The sequence below is a fragment of the Nicotiana tomentosiformis genome, chromosome 8, assembly GCF_000390325.3.
Source record: "Nicotiana tomentosiformis chromosome 8, ASM39032v3, whole genome shotgun sequence".
In the NCBI taxonomy this organism is placed as follows: domain Eukaryota; kingdom Viridiplantae; phylum Streptophyta; class Magnoliopsida; order Solanales; family Solanaceae; genus Nicotiana; species Nicotiana tomentosiformis.
The window spans coordinates 126,547,339-126,567,595 of NC_090819.1; the positions used below are offsets into that span (position 1 = coordinate 126,547,339).

Here is a 20,257-nt window from a genome sequence, read left to right on the forward strand (position 1 = left end):
TTCTTCAGGAGTGAATTGCTCAAAATGTTATTTGTCAGTCATGGATATGATGAAAAAAGAGGTGGATTCTGAAAAGATTTGAATGTTACAATAAAATCACCAATAGCTGCCTGGATATCTAGCTTAAATAAACATGATCAGTAATGTTTGACAAACTAAAAGTCCAAGTACATAAAAATTTTCGCATACCTCATATCTCGATTTCAGCCTCTCTGGAACATTCATCACACTAGCAATGTTTGACAAACTAAAAGGATGTTGACCTTCATTAAGTTTTAGCGAAAACATTATTGCAGTCAATCCACCCCCATAGGAGAACATGATTACCAGCTAAAAAATTGATTCAGAAACATATATATATATATATATATATATATTATGAAAGAACCAAAAGAAGAAAAGTAACTTGTATTTACCAATGTTCATGCTTATTGTGAAGGAGGGATGCGAAAGCAGTGTTGCCAACTTGTGTGATCCATGTACTATGAAAGAGGAATTAGCTCATTTTTTTGGCTTTCTTTTTCCTTCTCTTTGGATTGTCACTAATGACAATTACATTAATGTTTTTGAATTAATTATTATTAATATAATTTATTTATTATAGTGCTTTACTTATTGGTTCATTTTGTCAATAAAACATCATATTTTGGGTACTCCACTGAATAGAGATGACAATGGGGCGGGAGGGTGAGGGCTAGGCGGATTTAATGATGCAGGCCTACTTTTGATTGTATCTTTTTATATTCAAAAATAATTTAACTTTAAACTTTTCGTTTATCACACAAATATTGTTATACGCCACAAATTTCAATAGTTTCTTTCTTTAAACTTTGTGCTTAGCTAATAGTGACTAATTCAAGCAACCAAAGTGGAGTTTCAACCAGAATCAATGGGGGGAAGAGAGGGGAAATGGCCAAATGGAAAACCAAACCTCTCCCTCCAACAAGTGTAAGTTCAAGCCAAGCTTTTAAAATCAAATTTATTTTAATATTAAAAGTACTTTTCGTATGGCCAAAAAAGGAAATTAAATGTCAAATAATAGGATGTATTAGAAGGGAATATTTAAGTCCGCCGCCTCTAAATTGAAGAACACAAATGGAATATTTTAAAGGTCCAACTTGCATTAATTGAAGTTCTTTTATTTTGAAAAACGGAAGAAAAGTTCTTTCATTTGTTTTTTTTTCTTTCACCAACTTAGTGAACTTCAACTTTACTATCAAAATAAGAAGGAAAAAGTGCAAGAAATCACACAAATTAAAAAGCTTAATGGAGGCAACTTCAAGTAGTTTTCGAACTGAAAATCACGTTTTGAGACTTTTAAGCCATGCCGGTAGGAATGGCAAGCGGTGCGGGTGCGGGGTGAGTTCTCTCTTAACCGGCAAAATTTCAATCCGTCCCACCCGCATAGCTCTTTTATCCCACATCCACCACCCCGCCTCGCCCCGCCCCACAAACTTTTTAGCTATGTGAAAAATGAGTATTTAAACTCATGCGAAATTTGCTCACTTGCTTAAAAAGTTTTATGCCTCTTTTTCGATGTTTTGCATTCAAACAAAGTTCAAATGCACACACATATATATAATTTTTATTTGATTTAAGTTTAAAATCAGCTAAGATGATCCTCAAAAGATAAAAAAAAATTATAATATTTTAGGACGAAAAATATACACTTTCCTTTTAGAAAATCCACCAGTTTCATGCCCTTCTTAACCACTGCAAATCGTTAGGTAATTATTCTTGAAAAGTTAATTAGTTTCACAAGAGGAACGAGAATAACTTGACGACTAAGAGGTTAGCAAGCAACTTAATTTAGATCATTTGACCTCTTCAGAAAAATTTGATAATTCTTCTTTAAAGGGCTCGACTTAGGAGGACGAGAAAAAATAGAGACTTTGATTTAAATGAAAAAAAAACACTAGCAAGATTGTTTTCTTAAATTTTTATTATACTAAAAAAGAAGAATTATAGTAATATTAATATAATTTAAAGGACGATCAAAGAGATCTACTGAATAGTGACTTACCATCAAGAATGAAAAGAAGGTTAATTATTAGCATAAATGAATTTCCAAGAAAGAGAATATTAAAATGTGATTTACAAATATTTGAAATAACAAAAGAAATATGTGTCATAAGCTAATTGTGATTTTTTTTAAAATAAATGCCTGAATAATTTTGCGTTAATTGATGAACGATATTCTTATAGTTTTGCGAAAAATGAGTATTTAAACTCACACCCGTATCCGCACCGCACCCGCAAAAAATTATTTTTCTTTTAGTTTAATCCGTCCCGCCCCGCACCCGCATATGTATAAACCCGCACCCACACCGCCCCATTGCAGTCCCTACATGGCGGCTGACTCGCAGCTGCTAATAACTTGCACCTAGTTTGGTTGATGGTATCGGATATGCAACATTTGGTCTGTGGTTTTAATAATACATACATACATACATACATACATTAAGTTATGTGGAAACTTATGTATAATAAGAATATAGATATTAGCAATGCATGGATTAAACTACTTTAAAACAAAAATGTCATTTCACAGTAAGTATTCATGTAGAACAATCACTTCATTATTAATCACAACATAAACCATTCTTACATTATATATAATCCCTGCATAAATAACATGTGAACCAAATAATCCCTTACTAAAATAGGTTGCCCTTGTGCAATCGCAATACTCCATTAAATTATGATCTTTCTCATAAGCACATCAGTTTATCAAGGCACAGGTGAAAAAATTAATGAATTTCAATCAAGACTAGGTCTGATGACTTCTACAATCATCTACAATAATTTCACAAACAGGTTGACACTGAACACAAGAATTCGTTGAGAATTGAAAAAAAACAAAGGAATAGGATCTATTCTGGAAAAGAAACTAGTAATAACAATCAAATCTGCGGACGCACTAGTTATTCTTCTATGCGCTGACAAGAACTAAAAGAGCACGAACCAACTACATGGCCTTACACCGTGCAAGAACCGTGTTCAGTGTCCATTGACCAGTCCATGTTCGGGAGCCTTCTGTGCATAAAATCTTCTGTACTTGGAATCAACCTCTGTTAGGTAGTAGGTTCCTGGTGCGAGAAGGCTGCAATCCTTGCTGGTCACAAAGTCCTTGGCACCATATCTGTGCTCCATTAGTTTCATTATTACGACGAATTTTTCAGGAGTGAACTGCACAAGATGTTATTGTCAGTCATGGTTATGATGAAAAAAGAGAGATAATACAACAAAAAATCACCAACAGCTGCTTGGATATCTAAGCGTAAATAAAGTCAATGATGGAGCCCAAATCCACGATTGAGTTGTAGATCAAAATTTAGCATACCTCGTGTCTCGATTTCAACTTCTCTGCAACATTCATCACACTTGCGATGTTTGACAAACTAAAAGGATGTTGACCTTCGTTAAACTTTAGTGAAAACATTGTTGCAGTCAATCCACTCCCATAGGAGAACATGATTACCCTCTGACCAGCCTGAGGTAACAAAATGATTCAGAAACTGGAAGAAAAATGTAGATACTGGACATGAACAAGCAAATGGAACAAAAGAAGAAATGTAACTTGTATTTACCAATATGTTGTGCTTATTGTGAATGAGGGATGCAAAAGCGGCATAGAGAGACGCGGTGTACATGTTGCCAACTTGTTTTGGTATCAATGTGGTAGGTTGCACCTTCTCGTCATAAAACGGTTTAGCAACTTGCTGGGATGCCTGTAATATGCATAATAAAAATCCATTTTCAGTTCAGTCTTCGAGCTATTTATCCTACTTAAGACTCATTTCATCATTTTGAGTGAAGTACTGGAAGACAATCGCAGGAGATCACTTGTAAAACAAAGAAATATTTAAGAAAGAGTAGGAAATTGTTAGTGAACCTTCTCAAGATCACGGCTTTGGTAGCTTTCATCACCGGTTAAGGATTCAAAGGGAGCCAGGATTTGTTTGGCAGACTCATCAACAGAGCTGCAAATGCAGAAATCGGAATGATTAGTCCAAAGAATTCCTTTAAACAATAAGAAGATTCCTTTCTAACAGAAGATTTGTAATACACCTAGCATTCCTTAGAAAGTCGTTGAACAGCAATCGACCAAAGCTCTTCTGCACGAGCTGCAAGATTAAAAAAAAGATTCAGATAACTGTTAAATCACTTTATTTAGAGAAGTAGAAAAAATTATGAATCTGTATGGGGCTCATAAGCTACCTTGTTGTACGGTGAATGGAAGACAAAGTAGGCTGCATCAGCCATTGAGAATTGCTTGCCTTCCAATTTCTCATATCTAAAACATGGAAGTAAAAGGTCACTAAAAGATAATACTAGTTAAGAAGTCTTAACTTCAAATATATAGACACATCAATCGGGGCCTTACTTGTTGCATAAACTCTTGTAGCAAGAATCAAGTGCCATGAGATAACAGGTTTGTGAAAGCTTACCATCAACCACCTGCAACACAATTAACATCATACAGAGCAAATGAGAAATTCTGAAGCTTCAACAGTGATGATGCAACGTGCACAACTTTGGTACAATAAGGAATTGATAAGAGATACTGAAAGCGTACAGATTGTCATGCAACAAATTTTTTCCTGATAAAATATTCATCCAATTTCCATAAGAACCAAAGAATATAGTTTAAGGTATCAGCAAGTGGTACCTTTCATAAAATTCTATCAAGTTATATCACTTTCAATACACACTACCTCAAAATATCAACACAAATTTAACCCAACAATTGGAGCAAAATAGAACTTTGAAACATTCATATGAAACTGATGATCAACAAGACAAACAGGGATAAAGGGGAATTACTGGATATTCACTGTCAAGGATGGGCTTGTAAAAATCATAGGCATGGGACATATGGCTAGCCCTGATCTTGCTTTCAAACACTATAGGAGCATTAGGCCCCACAAGCATAGCAATGGCTGCAGCTCCTCCAGTGGGCCGAGCAGGTCCCTCTGCATAGACCTGTGAACAAAAGCTCTTGAACAAGTTAATAAAGCTCATGCAAAGACACAATGCATTTCACACTATGTATCTAATAAGGAAAGCATTAGACAAAAAGCAAGTTGTAGAATGCATTAAGATGATAATCATACCGCACTGTCTGTGCATACTACAAGTCCATAGCGGCCATCCCATGAGGAGCTTTCCACCCAATTTACGCAGTTGAACAATGCAGCAGTTCCCCCATAACAGGCATTAGTTGAGTCAACTCCTTCAATGTCAGTATTCCCATGTTTCTGTTTGTTTAAAATGGTACAGAACCAGGATAAGTAAAGATCACCATATGTTATACGCATAAGGTAAAGCTTTAGCAGTGAAGAGGAAAGTCAATAAAGACAAACAAGCAAAAATGTGTGCAATGAACATTTTATTATCCAAGGATAAATGTGACAGCAAATAGTAATCTCATTTTGGAGGAGTTACTTGTGTTTTTCACTTAGGTGACAATATAGAAGGGTAACAAAGGATCGGCTAAATTTGAGGGCCAAGATGAAACTAGGACTAGGACATACTTCATGCACGATAAGTGACTTAAAGTCTTAAACATTTCACATCTTTTATAATACTTGGCTGCAACAAATATTCTCTTTTATAAGGAAAAAAACTTCGGCTGCAACAAATATTCTATTTTGAGATACGCGAAAGGCTTAGCAGTTAAGTCTCACTTGGCCACACATTTGAACAAACCATAATAGACTATTTATTATTCAACGTTGCCTAGAAGCAATAGCCAGTACCTCAAATATTTGCATTAAAAATGTCTTGATGGATTTGCTCTTGTCAATAACTGTTTCACTTCCAACCTCTAGCCGACCAATTTGCTTTGGATCAATAGCATACTTCTCCAGAAGGGAAGTAACAGCTGTCAAGCTAAAGATGAAAAAATTAATAAGAACAGAAGTAAACATAGTATCACTTTTGCATGATTAGCTAATAAAGTTAGTCCCAATTCCTAACTTGTCCTAAAACACAAATATTTAAGTAATGAAACAAAATCGGACCAAAGGAAGCAGAACAATTATATAGGATTCACTTATCCGATCCCCACTAGTTTGGAATTGGTAGGTATAGTGGTATCCCTCTGTCCCAATTTATGTGATACTTTTCCTTTTTAGTTTGCCCCCAAAAGAATGAAACTTTTTTATAATTAAAAATAATTTAGCTTTCAACTTCCTATTTTACCCTTTAAGAGATGATTCCACACAAATGTTTATGACTTGTTTTAAACTAATAGTTTCAAAAGTCCTTTTTTCTTGAACTCCACACCTAATCAAACAACATCCAATAAATTGTGGCGGACGGAGTAGCAGGGCCAGCTCCAATGTTATGGAAGGTAAGACTTGTGCCTTAAGCCCCCAAATTTGGGGGCCCCATTTTTTAAAAATAATAGGTTTATAGGTATTTAAAAAAAATATTTAGTACTTTTAATATAAAAGTAGAGTTTATAATAGAAAAAGAAAGAATTTTTTTAGATATATAAATAAAGTAATAACTTAACTTACTTAAAAATGGGTAGATGAATAGCTTTTCTAACGTTTCAATTTGTCACTTTTTATTCCTTCATTAGATAACATGTAAAAAAAATACTCTCTTCCTTAATTTTTCCAAGTCAATCTTACTTATTTCCAATCTCTCCATATTTCAGAAACTCCTAAATATTTTCTGTCTTTCTCTTTGATATTCTTACTTGCCTTCTTTCTCAAAGATTTCATTAGTTCAAGTGTTCAACAATACTTTTAAGCTTCCAATAATTCTATAATTCTATTGATCTATAAAATCTTATCTAAGATCAACAATTTCTCAAGAAAGATTAAATGATGAATTGGCTATATTATCAATTGAAAAGGAATTATTAGAAAAAATCCATTATAAAAAAGATTATTAAAAATTTTGTATCTTAAAAAGTTAGAAGATAGACTTCAAATAAAAACAATCTTATAACTTCTTTTAAAAAATTTAGATCCCATATTAAACTTTGGCTTTAGGCCCCGAATGTTCTTGAGCCGCCCCTGCGGAGTAGTTGTTTTTGTAAAAATGTCACGGGGCGCCCTATTTGGTCGCCCCTCTTTAACTTATACCCGTTTTGTTTTTCCGTTTGCATCCGTACCCATTTTTTTGTTAAAAGCGTTTTAAAAAAACGATTTTGCCTTTTTTTAATAAAAGACTATTGACAAAACTGTAGACTACAAGGCAAAATTTCAGCATGTTTTGGTATGAAATTTTGGCAAATAAACTAAATAACTTCAGCATGCATTAGAAAAAACTAATTACAAAATTACAATACTGCAAGACAAAAACTTAAGCATGTTTAGTCTGAAATTTTAGCAAATGAACTAAAAAACTTCAGCTTGTTTAGACTGAAGTTTCGGATAAAACTCATGACAAAACTTCAGCATGTTTTGGTATGAAATTTTAGCAAATGAACTAAATAACTTCAGCATGTATTAGCAAAAACTCATTAGAAAATTACATACTGCAAGACAAAAACTTAAGCATGTTTAGTCTGAAGTTTTAGCAAATGAACTAAAAAACTTAAGCATGTTTAGTCTGAAGTTTTAGCAAATGAACTAAAAAACTTAAGCATGTTTAATCTGAAGTTTTAACAAATGAACTAAATAACTTCCGCATGCATTAGCAAAAAGTTATTAGAAAATTACATACTGCAAGACAAAAACTTAAGCATGTTTAGTCTGAAATTTTAACAAATGAACTAAAAAACTTAAGCATGTTTAGTCTGAAGTTTTAACAAATGAACTAAAACCTTAAACATGTTTAGTCTGAAGTTTTAGCAAATGAACTAAATAACTTAAGCATATTTAATCTGAAATTTTAGCAAATGAACTAAAAAACTTAAGCATGTTTAGTCTGAAGTTTTAGCAAATGAACTAAATAATTTCAGCATGTTTAGACTGAAGTTTTGGATAAAACTCGTGACAAAAATGTAGACTGCAGGATAAATAATTTCAGCATGCATTAGCATGAAGTTTTAGCTTCAATGTGAAACAACTTCATGCTATATTAGCATGAAGTTTTAACTTCAACATGAAACAACTTCATGCTACATTAGTATGAAGTTTTAGCTTCAAGGTGAAACAGCTTCATGCAAATGTGATTCTCAAGATGAATCTGGACAAGTTTCTGATTTTTTGATAAAGCTGTTGAGAGGAGATGAGGAGATCTTTTTTCATGAATGAGGTTGCAGATCACAAGATTAATGCGTGATGCAGGTTTTGTATCTTTTGTCAGGGGTGTAATTGTCATATTATTACGAATTTTTTTTCAGCTAGCTACCAAATCAATAATTTTTAAAAATAGGATACAGGTTAAAAGGTGACACAAATATAGGGTACGACTGCAAATCCCCGGTCGTTTTTGCAGCTACTAAAGTTAGCATGTACCTCATCGATATAACATCTTCAACCTCAGTGCAAAAGCCCATGCAATCTTGTCCAAGACCAATTGTATACTTGCCTTTGCTTGCTCCATCATGAGCCTCCAATACTTCCTATACATTGCAATTTTACATAAATTAAAATTTCAACAAAATCACAATCCTAATGTCGGAAAGTTCTATTAGCAGATCTTCCTTCAAAAGTAAAAAGTCAATTTGAATGTCACATTATGTCACAATACATGTGACATGCAAGTACAATAAATTAAAATCTATGATCTTAGATTCATTAATCATTAGATCTAAAACAAAATGGTTCCTAATGTCCGGAGCAATTATTGACTTTCTCTTTATAACAACACTAAGGTAACAATACTCAATTCTAAAGAAAAATAACAATTCCTTCAGAAAATTAAAATCGCAATAACAGAGGCATTTCGAGAGTCTAAATTGTGATTATTACATAGCAAAAAGCTTTATCCGAAAAAGCTTCATTTTCCCTCATCCAAATTACAGCACCAAAATACAATCGTAGATATACATCTGGAAGTATGTATAATTATACGCATGTAGATGTACGTATTTACAATTTGATATACAAAATTTTACCTGCTGAAGGCAAGTAGGAGGAAAGTAAATCTCCATGGCGAGAATTCCGACATTCTTCGGTTGAGAAGCCATTTCCGATTGTTTCAACGGTAAATTTTGAGCACAAAAATTAACAAGATCAAAAAAAGTAAACCTTCAATCACCGGACGCCGGTGTTTCTTTCTTCGCCGGCGAGGAGAATGTTCGAGAGGAAATCCTAGAAGGTCGAAAATAGAGAGAGAGAGAAAAAAGCGAGAGAGGCGTCCGAGTGATTCTCTCTAAGGAAGAAAGAAGATGAATGGAGTTGTTGTGTGTTGAAAAGCCTTCGCATGTTTCCGTTCGATTTATATACTACTATCGCACCCCTCAAATGCAGACTTCGTGACGACCCAACATTTTCTCGTTTTCCAGAATAGGATAATTAACGAGTACCATTAAGCTTTCGCTATACGAATTTTAAACGTATTATGTGTGGAATTCGAGGAATGTCGTATCTTGTATTTCTGCAAAAGACTATTAAGTTCTTGATCACATAGTAACAACTTTACCAATTAAGCCAAGATTCACTTTGGGATAATTATTCGGTAATTATATTAATCTTTTCCCAGATGATCCACAAAGAGGGTCTCGGTCAAAATCTCGTCCAAATATGTGTTTTTGTGTCGTTTGTTCATTCTTATTTATTAATTCGTTGAAAGGTTTGATATCTTTATAGTGAAAAATGGATTGATTTTAAAAGTATATCTTATTTATCGAGAACTTTTTATAGTCACACCAATATTACGATATATTTAAGATTATAAGTTTTAAAAGATTTATTATCGCATAAATATTGAGTATGATATATTTATGATCACAAATTTTAAAATTCTTCTATTCTCTTAAAGTTTATATCGAGCCAAAATTGATCACATAAAGATACCATTCTAAAGGTGAAATGATATTTTCTGCATAGTGGTAAAAATGACACCAGATAGTCATTCTAAAGGACTGTTATTTAGGAATTAGTCAATATTTTCTAAATTTTAATTTTTCGGTTTAATTTTTCGGGATACAAATATCTTGAATTATCCTTAATATAAAAATTTTAGTTCCAACTTTCAAGATAAAATAAATGTTGGTGAATCCCTAAATAGCAGCCCTAAGAGGTACTGCACTTTCTCATGTATATGTCAAATGGTGTCAATTTGCACTAATTAGTCTGTTATAAAAAATGTAAATACATCTTTGCTCCATAACTGAAAAAACAAAAATATACTGACTAATTATTTATGCAATAACTAATTATGAGTAAATAGTTTTTTTCAAAATATAAGGTGGGCACGAGTACTCTCTGCCACTGGGGACAAATCTGCCCATAAAAGATGAGACCCCAGGATCTTTATTTTGCACTCGACAAACAAAGTGCGGTCTTTTTGGACTCAAACGATAAAAATAGGTGGGGAAAAAATAGATTATTATTTTATAAATAATGCGGTGAATAACCGCACTATATTTAAACCTTAAATTGGTGGGAGGTATAGCGCATATGCAAGTAGCGACTCCTATATATGCGCTATACCTATATAAAAAACGGGCCCTTCACCTCCCCCCACCAAAACAGAAGCTTCTACACCAAAAACGCCCCCCCCCCCCCCCAATTTTTTAAACAAAAAAATTACATTGGAGCCCAGTCGTCCCCCAAAAATTGTGTATTTTCTGTATTTTAGCAAGCTAACACCGGATTCAAGGCGTTGTCGTATAGTGGATCTCCTCATTCGCTTGTTTTGGCTCCCAAATCATCAATTTTTTCACATTTCAAAAAAATTTAAATCGAGGTATTCCGACTTACTTTTTGGTAAAACTCAAGTATATAAAATGCTTATTAGTTATTTTTTACTATGGTTTATATTTTTTTTGTGATCGTTTTGTGATTTAATTAATTTACTTTTTTATCCGGATTAGATTATTTAAGTACTAAAAAATTAGTAAAAAGATATATTGTTATTTTTGAATAATTATTGTTATATGTGATTTTATTGTTATACGTATATTAATATTTGACTTTATTGTTGTTTAGTGCCCTTTAGTGTTATGTTGTGCCCTTAATTGTTATGTAGTGCCCTTTAGCGTAGTAACTCGGATAGAGTACTCAATTATTGATTTAATGTATCAGTAGATAATTATTAAAAATTAGATAGGAATTATAAAATAATCATTTGCCGGGAAATTTGGGCAAAATATGAAAGTTAACAAATAAATCGTTACGAATGAAATAAATTCAATATTATTTACTATTAAGTTTGTAGTATTTTTTATAGGATTAGTTATTGAATATATCTTGATTACTTATGAAATTGTAATATATTATAATTCTGTTATAATTCAAAAATAACGTTAAAAATATGATAGTTCAAACAAACCCATGCAGAATTTTAGTAGACAAATGTTGGAAACTAACATATGAAATATTAATCTAGAAAATTTATCAACCTAAGTATTTGCTATATGAATAATTACTAAATTATCTTTGTAGTTATTAAAATTAATTATTTAATTATTTGTTAACTCAAAAATATCTAAAAAAAGATGATAGTTCAAACACAAACTCTCTCGAATTTTAGTCAACAAATGTAAAAAATAATAACATAAAAACAACAATATAGAAAATTTGTCAGTATTTTTATATGAATACTTATTAATTATATCATGTATAGTTATAAAAATTAATTATTTAATTCTATTATACCCAAAAATAACTGAGTAAGAAACAAAAATGTAAAATAATAAAATAATATAACAAACTAATATATAAAATAATAATATATAAAATGTATCAACCTAAGTAATAATATAGAAAAAATATCGATTAAATATTAATATAAAAGATATAGCAATATATTTAAAGATGTTAAATAATTAAACAGAAAAATACTTTAATTAATATTGTTCAATTTATAGATATCGCCGTGGAGGTTCCCCGTGTGCATCCCAAACCTGCATCTAGAGAGCTACTGTTGCTATGGGATGAGCAGTGTATGTCCCAGACATTTCAACCTAGACGTATAGACGATATGTGGGAGTTCATTAGGGATCACCCACTACATCCCCGTATAGTTAGACACCTTCAGGATACGAGTTTCTGCAGGATCATAGAGATCACCTGGTTGCAGTTCAACTAAGCGTTGATCATGGTTATGATAAAGCGGTGGCGACCGAAGACGCACATGTTTCATCTACCCATCAGCGAGGCTACCATCACGCTTGAGGATGTGGAGGTCCTTTTTCGGGCTGTCTGTTGATGGTATACCTGTAGCTTACTCGCATGCTCTTAAAGACTATACGGGAAAGGATTACCTTCATACGTTACAGCGGCTCACCGATTTCCAGCCAGCGGAGCCGACTGCATTAAGTGGGGCCAGTCGATTGCAGTTGACGCCCATTCGACATCATCTGGTGGTGATGGACGCGGAGATTACGGATGATTCACCGCCAGAGGATATCGACCGACACACGAGACTATTGATGCTGCTAATGTTTGGTGGTATATTGTTCCCGAACACTTCGGAAAACCTAGCCAGCTTGAGATTTCTACATCATCTGGAGCGGCTAGATGATTTATCTGGTTACAGTTGTTCTAGGTTACATGTATAGGCAAATGTGTCGGGCATACATGGGGGCCCAAAGAGACGTTGCCGGATTTTTATCGCTGCTATAGGTGAAAACATAGTCAATTCTTTTCATGATTATAACATACATAGTAAAAAAAAATACCTTAAATTAAATTTTACATCTACAATCTATATTAGGTTTGGGCATGAGAGCGGTTCCTGCAGTTCCAACAACCTCCGCCACCGATTGCTCCGGATGCACCGCCTCCACCGTTTCTCCCTTTATCTTGGAGGTAGGTTGATAGGCGAGGCTACGCACGCGAGGTCAAGGCTCGACATCATCTCCCTTATTACAGGGATTTATTGGATTTACTTGAAGACACGCAGGTACATATATACTTAAGTTTACTTGGTGTGGCTTGATATGTGTTGCGTTTACTCACGATTCTTATGTTTAATAAAATAGTTCATATGATGGCCATACAACGACGCGCTCATAGATGGTTTGCCCGATTATTTCTCCCGTGACCGAGCTATGTGGAGCTCTTCTGTCCCACTGATATGTCTCGATATAGTCGAGCATCATGCTACCGAGCGATTCCTTCGCCAATTTGGTCGCCCACAGCTTGTACATATTATATTCCACCCACTTGGCACATGACACATTACCAGCGGGATAATCGTTGCAAGGTTGACCAGACATACTTGGACTTGCTAGAGGCCCAGATTGAGGTTTTAGACTAGAGGTATGGCCTTATTCCGCCATACCCTCCACCTGACAGTATAGATGGCGAGCATGAGTACATGGGTTGGTATCGCAGTGTTACCCGACTTCTCGTCGGGAATCCCGTTCATCGCGTTGGTAGTCGGCACATTCCATACGCCGGGAGGCATGAGGCACTGGTATGTTATTTGTTATACTTACTTATAACATTACATTATCCTTCCGTAATTAATATTTTACATGTTATGCAGGCTATTGGCTTACATCAGTTCTACCAGTTGGGGACTGGAGATGCTACAACATACATGCTGGGGGGTGGCAACTTTGCACGTGTTTGGCCGTTGGGTTACTGATCTTGCTGCCGACACATTGAGACGTGCCCGAGAGGATGTGCGCTTAGGATATGAGGCTTCTTATGTGCCACGAGTGGAGCCTGAACGTGGCAGACGTGGCCAGAGAGGAAGAGGTGGCCCATGAGGTCGTGGTGGTTGGCGAGGACGGGGTCCCCAACAAGGGGGCGTTGAGGCATCCGTAGAGGATATTAGAGATGATGAACCGGGAGAACACCTTGAGCTACACAATGCTCCTCGTGATATGCCGTCATTCAGCCTTCAGCTGTCGCCACAGACTTCGCAAGTGACACCGTCAGCTCCATTGTTGATTGTGGGCACGACGCAACATGAGTGGGATCGGTATTTTCCTGATCCCCCAGAGCCATCGACGACTGCTGCTGATTGTTCGATACGAGAGGTGCATAGTGGGCGACGACTAAGTTATGGCTCATCACCGAAAGATGCTAAGGATCTTTCACATACTTCATCTACTGTAGTGCACCTCGATGTTCCGACAATATTGTGGCGCTACTCAGGCACAGGTTTGTTATTTCAATTTGTTTTTATGTATAGATTAGTCAGTAATATCTAAAGGATTTTTATTTTTTTTTAAATATTTCGTCATCGCCCATCACGGAGGCCACATTGTGCGATATTGACTTGCCAGAGACAAATAATTTTATTCAGGAGCTCGTTGAGACCAAAGTATGAATGTTAAATATTTTTTTGCTAACACGTACGTTAATATTTTATATTTCATATACTAAAATATCTTATTATTGTGTAGGTTACTGCTAGCCCAACGATCGCTTTTACCGAGTCTGCCAGCCTAACTAATGATCATGTTACAGTGCATCATCCGATAAAGAGGCGACGTGATGAGAATGATCCTGATAGCATAGCCGGATGGGATAAAATGCGCCTCAGGCCAGCTAATGCTTTAAAGAATACAAGTTGTGAGACTCATTGATATGTATTATTAGTTGTATATAAGACGTTAAATATATAATAGCAACATTATTTATGTTTTACATAATTTGCGTATGTGTTTTTATTTCTCGGGTTATTTATTAGTTTAACAGTAGAACAAAAAAACTATAGCTTAACACAAATTTAAATTCGTTACCAATTAAAGATGATACATAACACGTACAACATAAAAATAAAAATATTACACTAAACGTATCCATGTATTTGTTTAGTCACTATCGCCCATTATTCTATGCTTCAACCACTTAAATTTCTCTTCCAATCTATTTTTTTCTTCTGCCTCTTTTAGTTTCTTCTCCAGCGCCGCAAGTTATTCTTGTAGTTTCAAGATCTGGAGTTTGTATTCACCGGTCAGATTCCAAATGTTTAGCAAATATGATTTGTAGTATTCCTGGTTAATTGGTTCATCATACCATTCTTCAAAACCACGTTGATTTTCGTCCTACTAATGGGATGATAACATAAGACTATTAATTACCATGTTTTATAAAATCTCTTAACAGATATTGTTTTCAAAAATAATAACTTACAACTTGTTTACACATCCAACGTCTGCACCCCAGATTGCAGTTTGACCAACATGGCTTCAAAATCGCACGTTTACCACAGTAACACCTTGGTACGTCATTGCGTCCAGACATGTCATAATGCTCGAAAATAAAAAATTAATAAAAAGTTGTTCTATTCGTTTTGTTACAACGTAAATAATAACTACAATGCGCGATATTTTTATAGGCAACTAAGAGTGATTTTTGGTTACATAACGCATATTGGTGACGCGCTATGTTTCACATGATAATAATTCTTTAGGGCACAAGTGGATGCAGCTTTTCAGGTCGACAACTTTTTCAGGTTGACATGACAATACCAGTGTTTTAAAAGGTGTTTTTTGGGGTGAGCCCTAGGGCGAGGCACACCAAAAATACCCTACGACGATAGTGTGGGGTGAATGTCTCAAGAGGCGTATGTCCAACAATTCAGGCGTACGCCCAGTCAAATTCTAGACCAGGCTATGGCCGGGTCTAGAATTAGAATCAGATTTTTTCAATCCAATGGATTATCTGTTTTTAATTAGTTGAACTATTCACTTTACGAAATTATTTGAAGTTTCCGGTTAATCGGAAAATTTTAATGATTATCGTTAACTACTCATTTCCTAAATAATTTTTTAAGACTTTTGAAAAAATTACTCTTTCTAGTCCATTTTAATTTATTTTTTAATCGTTTTCACACATATTAAGAAATCCACCTTTTATCATTAATTAATAAAAAAGTTGACCATATTAACCTTCATTTATTCATTGAAAATATAACAAATACTCCTAGGCTCTTTACTCGAATGACAATTTTAGAAAAAAGAAGTTAATTCTTTCTTGATATTTAAAAAAATCAAATATTATGGTCCACAAAAAAAAGGCCAAAAAATCAATTAAAGTGAACCGGAGGGAGTATTATTATTAGGGATAAAATTATAAAATACATACTTTATTATTTTTCGTAAAGAAAATGTTAAAACAAAAGTGACCATCTAAAAGTGACCGGGGAGTATTCACTAGTCAAAATTTTGACTCATACTGAAAGATAAATGATAATCATATTTTGACCTTCAATGCTAAAGAAAAACTTACCTGTTTATACAATTTGTGTTTTAGTGGACAATAAAATGCGTACAAAATATGAAAACTTAAATTTTATTTTCGGTCCATTTTAATTGATTTTTTGATTGTTTTATATTAAAGATTCACTTGTAGCATTAATTAACAAAATTGACCATATTAATCTTAATTTGTTCAGATTTAAAAAAAAGAAGTTAATTTTTTCTTGATATTTAAAAAAATTAAATATTATGAACCACAAAAATAAAACCAAAAAATCAATTAAAGTAGACCGAAAGGAGTATTATGTTTCTTCTCATTTAGTACTTAAGTTTTGATGGATATAATTATTCGATATCGCGAAAGAGAGCTGATATTCTATGGAATAATTAAAGTACGTGAAAGTTGATAAGACACCAACGTTATAAAGGGAAAAATAGCAAAAAGCTTACCCAATTTTTGGTACTCGGGTTGTTTGGTATGAGGTATAAGAAGGTATATTGCTGATATAAAAATTTAATACTATCTTAATACTTTGTTTGGTTAGCAAACCTGATATAAGTTATTCCGGGATTAAAATTAGTACCGGGATAACTTATACCTTGTAGAGGGTGGGGTAATTAGGGCCGGGATAACTTATACATTCTTCTTAGAAATTATGCAATTATCATTTTTAATACAACATACCAAATAGTGGATAAAACACAATACCAAAATAACTAATCTATCGTAACTTATCCCGGCATAAGTTTTATTCCAACCAAACGAGACAGAGTTCTAACGCCAATAAAGTATTACATTTTCCTATACCCCACTCAATGTACAATTGACATAACAAATTTAATGTACAATTACCATAACAAAACGAAATAAACCTAATTCAAATAGTCATAATTGCAAGCCACCAAGTTGGAGTTCAACTTTTTCAACAAGATCATTTGTTGAGTCTATGAAGAAAAAGATTTATTGTATATAAAAGTCAAAGTAACAATTGAGCAAAGGTTGACTAAAAGTATAAGCCCTGTTTATTCTGTTGCAGCTTCTTCTATCGTCTTTCTCATTATTTGCACTCATATGCTCTAATGTGTTTGAATTTGAAAACAGTTTTTTTTATTTGTTTTTTTTCTTTTCTGTAAAACAATATGCACGTTTAGAAAAAGAAATTTGAAAGGTCGACAAAAGGAAACAATTAATAATCTTTGTTCAAAGAAAGGAAATGTCTGTTTCGTTCATGTTGTCTTAACCTTCTTTTAACGACAAAATTATCTTTCTTTTTAACTTTCTTTTTATTTCTATTTTCGTAACTTTTTTTTTACTCCTTCGGTCTCAAATTATTTGTGGTGGTTTATTAAAATGTTAGTTGGTGTTGCATATATTTGTCATGACCTTTTTAGGTATTTATGGTCATAATTGGGTGTATTAAAGCAGTGGCGGAGCCACTTTATAGGGTGACACCCCTCCGCGGAAAAAATACACTGTATAACTAGATAAAAAAAGTAAATATTATATATATTATGTATTGACTTTCCTTAATTTTATGGTATGTTTACTTTTATATGTTTTGACATCCCTTAACGAAAATTCTAGTCCCGACATTGTATTAGAGGGAATATTCAATTCCTTCTCAAGTCGACGGACACAAAGGAATAGTTTGAAGATCCAACTTGTGATAAACGAAGTTCTTTTATTTGGAAAAAGAGAACAAAAATTCTACAATTTGTTTTTTTCTTTCACCAACTTAGTGAACTTCAACGTTACGAGGGCATTATTTGACCCCACACAAAGAGAAAAGCGTGGATAATAATTAATAATGGAGGAAACTTCAAGTAATTTTCGAACTGAAAATGTACGTTTCTGAGACTTTTAAGTTAGCCATGGCTGCTGACTCTAAGTAATGTCGTGGATAAACAGGAGCATTACTAAATATTAGAATAAATATTCCCAAACTAGTAATCCAAGTAAAGAGAAAATGAAAAACGTAATATTGGGCAATCCACTGTCATATCGAAATTCTAATTTTCTATAGAGACGTCCGTATCTTTCCAATCAACTTCATTAAAAATTTAAATTGATCTACATACAGCTTGATTGACACGGGTATATAAGTCATATTATATTGTTGAACAGACTAGCTTTTCATTTTCTATTTTTATTTGTAGAAGCTCATTAACTCCGTAGGCAAAAATAAAATTGTGATGCTGGAAACTTGGGTAAAGACGTTTCATATTTTAATAGGTAAATTAACCCCAGGTCGTGAAAGAATCATCGTGTGCCCTGAAAGATAAATTATTACGTACGAGCTATACTTGGTATTCAAATAGGCTGTGCTTGGGCACCGATTAATACCGTTATTGTGAACCAAGCTCACTCCGTAAGAGCCTATGAGCTAGAAGAAGTGAATAAGACTGAGTGGATTATTAGGCTGAGTAAAATATTGGAGAATTTTATTAGGGATTCAGGCCCATTAGTAAATGGTTAAAAAGGGACAAAAGGTTAGTAATAAGGATTATGTGAATTGTGATTTTGATATGTTATCTCTCATCTCTGCTGTGTATCACTGATTTCATCATCCCTTCGGTATCGGTCTTTGTTCTCACTTCTTTCTTCTTATCAGTTCTTCTGTGTCATTTCAATTGCTATTCCTTGTAATTCTGTTTAGTAAGGGCAATACTACACGTGAGTTTACTTGTATGCGAATTGGTTATTTCAAATTTGTTACATTGGTACTTTCATCCGGAGGTCTCTAATGGTGGACCAAAAAGTACTCGAGGTATGACTCAATTCGTGATTCAATTCAAGAAATGAAGGATTCGTTTTCTAAGGATTTCGTCGATATTCGTTTGTGGAGCTAGTGGGGAAAAAGGCTACAACGTCCATTCCACCCCGGGATCCAGCAATCCACAGTCCGGCAATACATACTCTTCGTGACAACCCAGTTTCAGTGGAATTAAGGCGGTTACGTGGTGGAAATCCAGAGGCTTGGGTTTTAGAGGCGGAGAGATATTTTAAATTTTACTCCATTGCTGACGAATTTAAACTCTCTTTAGCATATCATCTTACTTGGATGGCGAAGCTTTAGCATGGTTCTAGTGGCTATATCGGAACAAACAATTTGTCGACTGGAAGCATTTTACGGAGAAACTGAAGCTGCATTATCGCAAATGGATTCCCCCCTGCTTCAATAGGGTGTTCAACTGATTTCCAATTTTATTTAATTGTTCGAAAATATTAGCTCTACCAGAGACCTATGTAAGTCCTCTAACTGCTAAGAGTAATGTTTCCAACTTCTGTGAGTTTGAATCAATTTTTGAAGATGGAAACTCAGAGGTCAAGCATATGTTCGATGAAATGCTTACTAAAGGCTTTCCCAAAGCAATTGAGGAAATTTGTTCTGTTACAGCTGCGTGCCACGAGACAGATGCAAATACACATACCTAAGTTTTTGTTATTTAAAATAAAATAGTCTTAAAATGAGGTAGAATGAGAAATGGAGGGAAAGTAAAATTTTTGAGTAAAATTTTAAGTTTCCCCTTCTTGACAATAAGACATTGTCCCATATTAGAAAAGGAAAAGATTTTTGGTGGGTATATATATAATTGCTCTTCTTGTAGCTCTTAAAGAGTTAAGAAGAAAGCAAGCCCCGCGCCGTCGTTGTCGCTCGCTCTGCTCGGCTCGGCTCCATTACGATAACTTATATTTTTCAGAATTATTATTTACAAATACAACAATATTGGCGAGACTAACACCTCTAACTTTGTAGCTAATTTGGACGATAATCACTCACCTAAGATTTTCGACAAAATGTTACATAGTTTCTTTCCCAAAGTAATCGTCGAGGCGCAATCAGATGCTCCAATCAACGATGAAGAAGCTACAGATAGTGATACCCAAAGGTTGGCTAAAAGTACTCAACGAGATACTGCCGAACAGCTTAGTCACTTTGCAGCTATGATTTTGGATTCTTTTGCTAGCTTGGTCCCGTGTGATAAGTTTCCTATTGGTCTAACACTTGTTGTACCTGT

The 20,257-nt window shown here is 34.2% G+C and overlaps 1 protein-coding gene and 1 long non-coding RNA gene across 2 annotated transcripts; one reads left to right on the forward strand and one right to left on the reverse strand.

Annotated features, from left to right (window-relative positions):
• Nucleotides 1–2,654: 2,654 nt before the first annotated feature.
• On the reverse strand, nucleotides 2,655–9,320 carry LOC104093424 (hydroxymethylglutaryl-CoA synthase-like). Its single transcript, XM_009599161.4, has 12 exons — nucleotides 9,026–9,320; nucleotides 8,424–8,530; nucleotides 5,763–5,895; nucleotides 5,118–5,261; nucleotides 4,828–4,986; nucleotides 4,388–4,461; nucleotides 4,222–4,297; nucleotides 4,072–4,127; nucleotides 3,896–3,983; nucleotides 3,591–3,731; nucleotides 3,344–3,493; nucleotides 2,655–3,189 (listed from the first exon to the last, which is right to left on the reverse strand). Exons 1-12 carry the CDS (start codon nucleotides 9,095–9,097, stop codon nucleotides 3,001–3,003), a joined length of 1,389 nt encoding a protein of 462 aa, XP_009597456.1. The 5' UTR covers nucleotides 9,098–9,320; the 3' UTR covers nucleotides 2,655–3,000.
• A 9,479-nt stretch (nucleotides 9,321–18,799) lies between these two features.
• Nucleotides 18,800–19,595, forward strand: LOC138896727 (uncharacterized). The gene is made up of 2 exons (XR_011410126.1): nucleotides 18,800–19,511; nucleotides 19,563–19,595. It is a non-coding gene; the product is annotated as an uncharacterized lncRNA (long non-coding RNA).
• Nucleotides 19,596–20,257: the final 662 nt, after the last annotated feature.

Excerpts from the sequence above, each read along its gene's own strand:
- LOC104093424 (XM_009599161.4), bottom strand. The coding sequence starts at position 9,097 with ATGGCTTCTCAACCGAAGAATGTCGGAATTCTCGCCATGGAGATTTAC. Across the intron at positions 8,531-9,025 it reads CTCCTACTTGCCTTCAGCAG|GAAGTATTGGAGGCTCATGA; the intron begins GTAAAATTTTGT and ends TGCAATGTATAG. Across the intron at positions 4,128-4,221 it reads TCCATTCACCGTACAACAAG|CTCGTGCAGAAGAGCTTTGG; the intron begins GTAGCTTATGAG and ends TTAATCTTGCAG.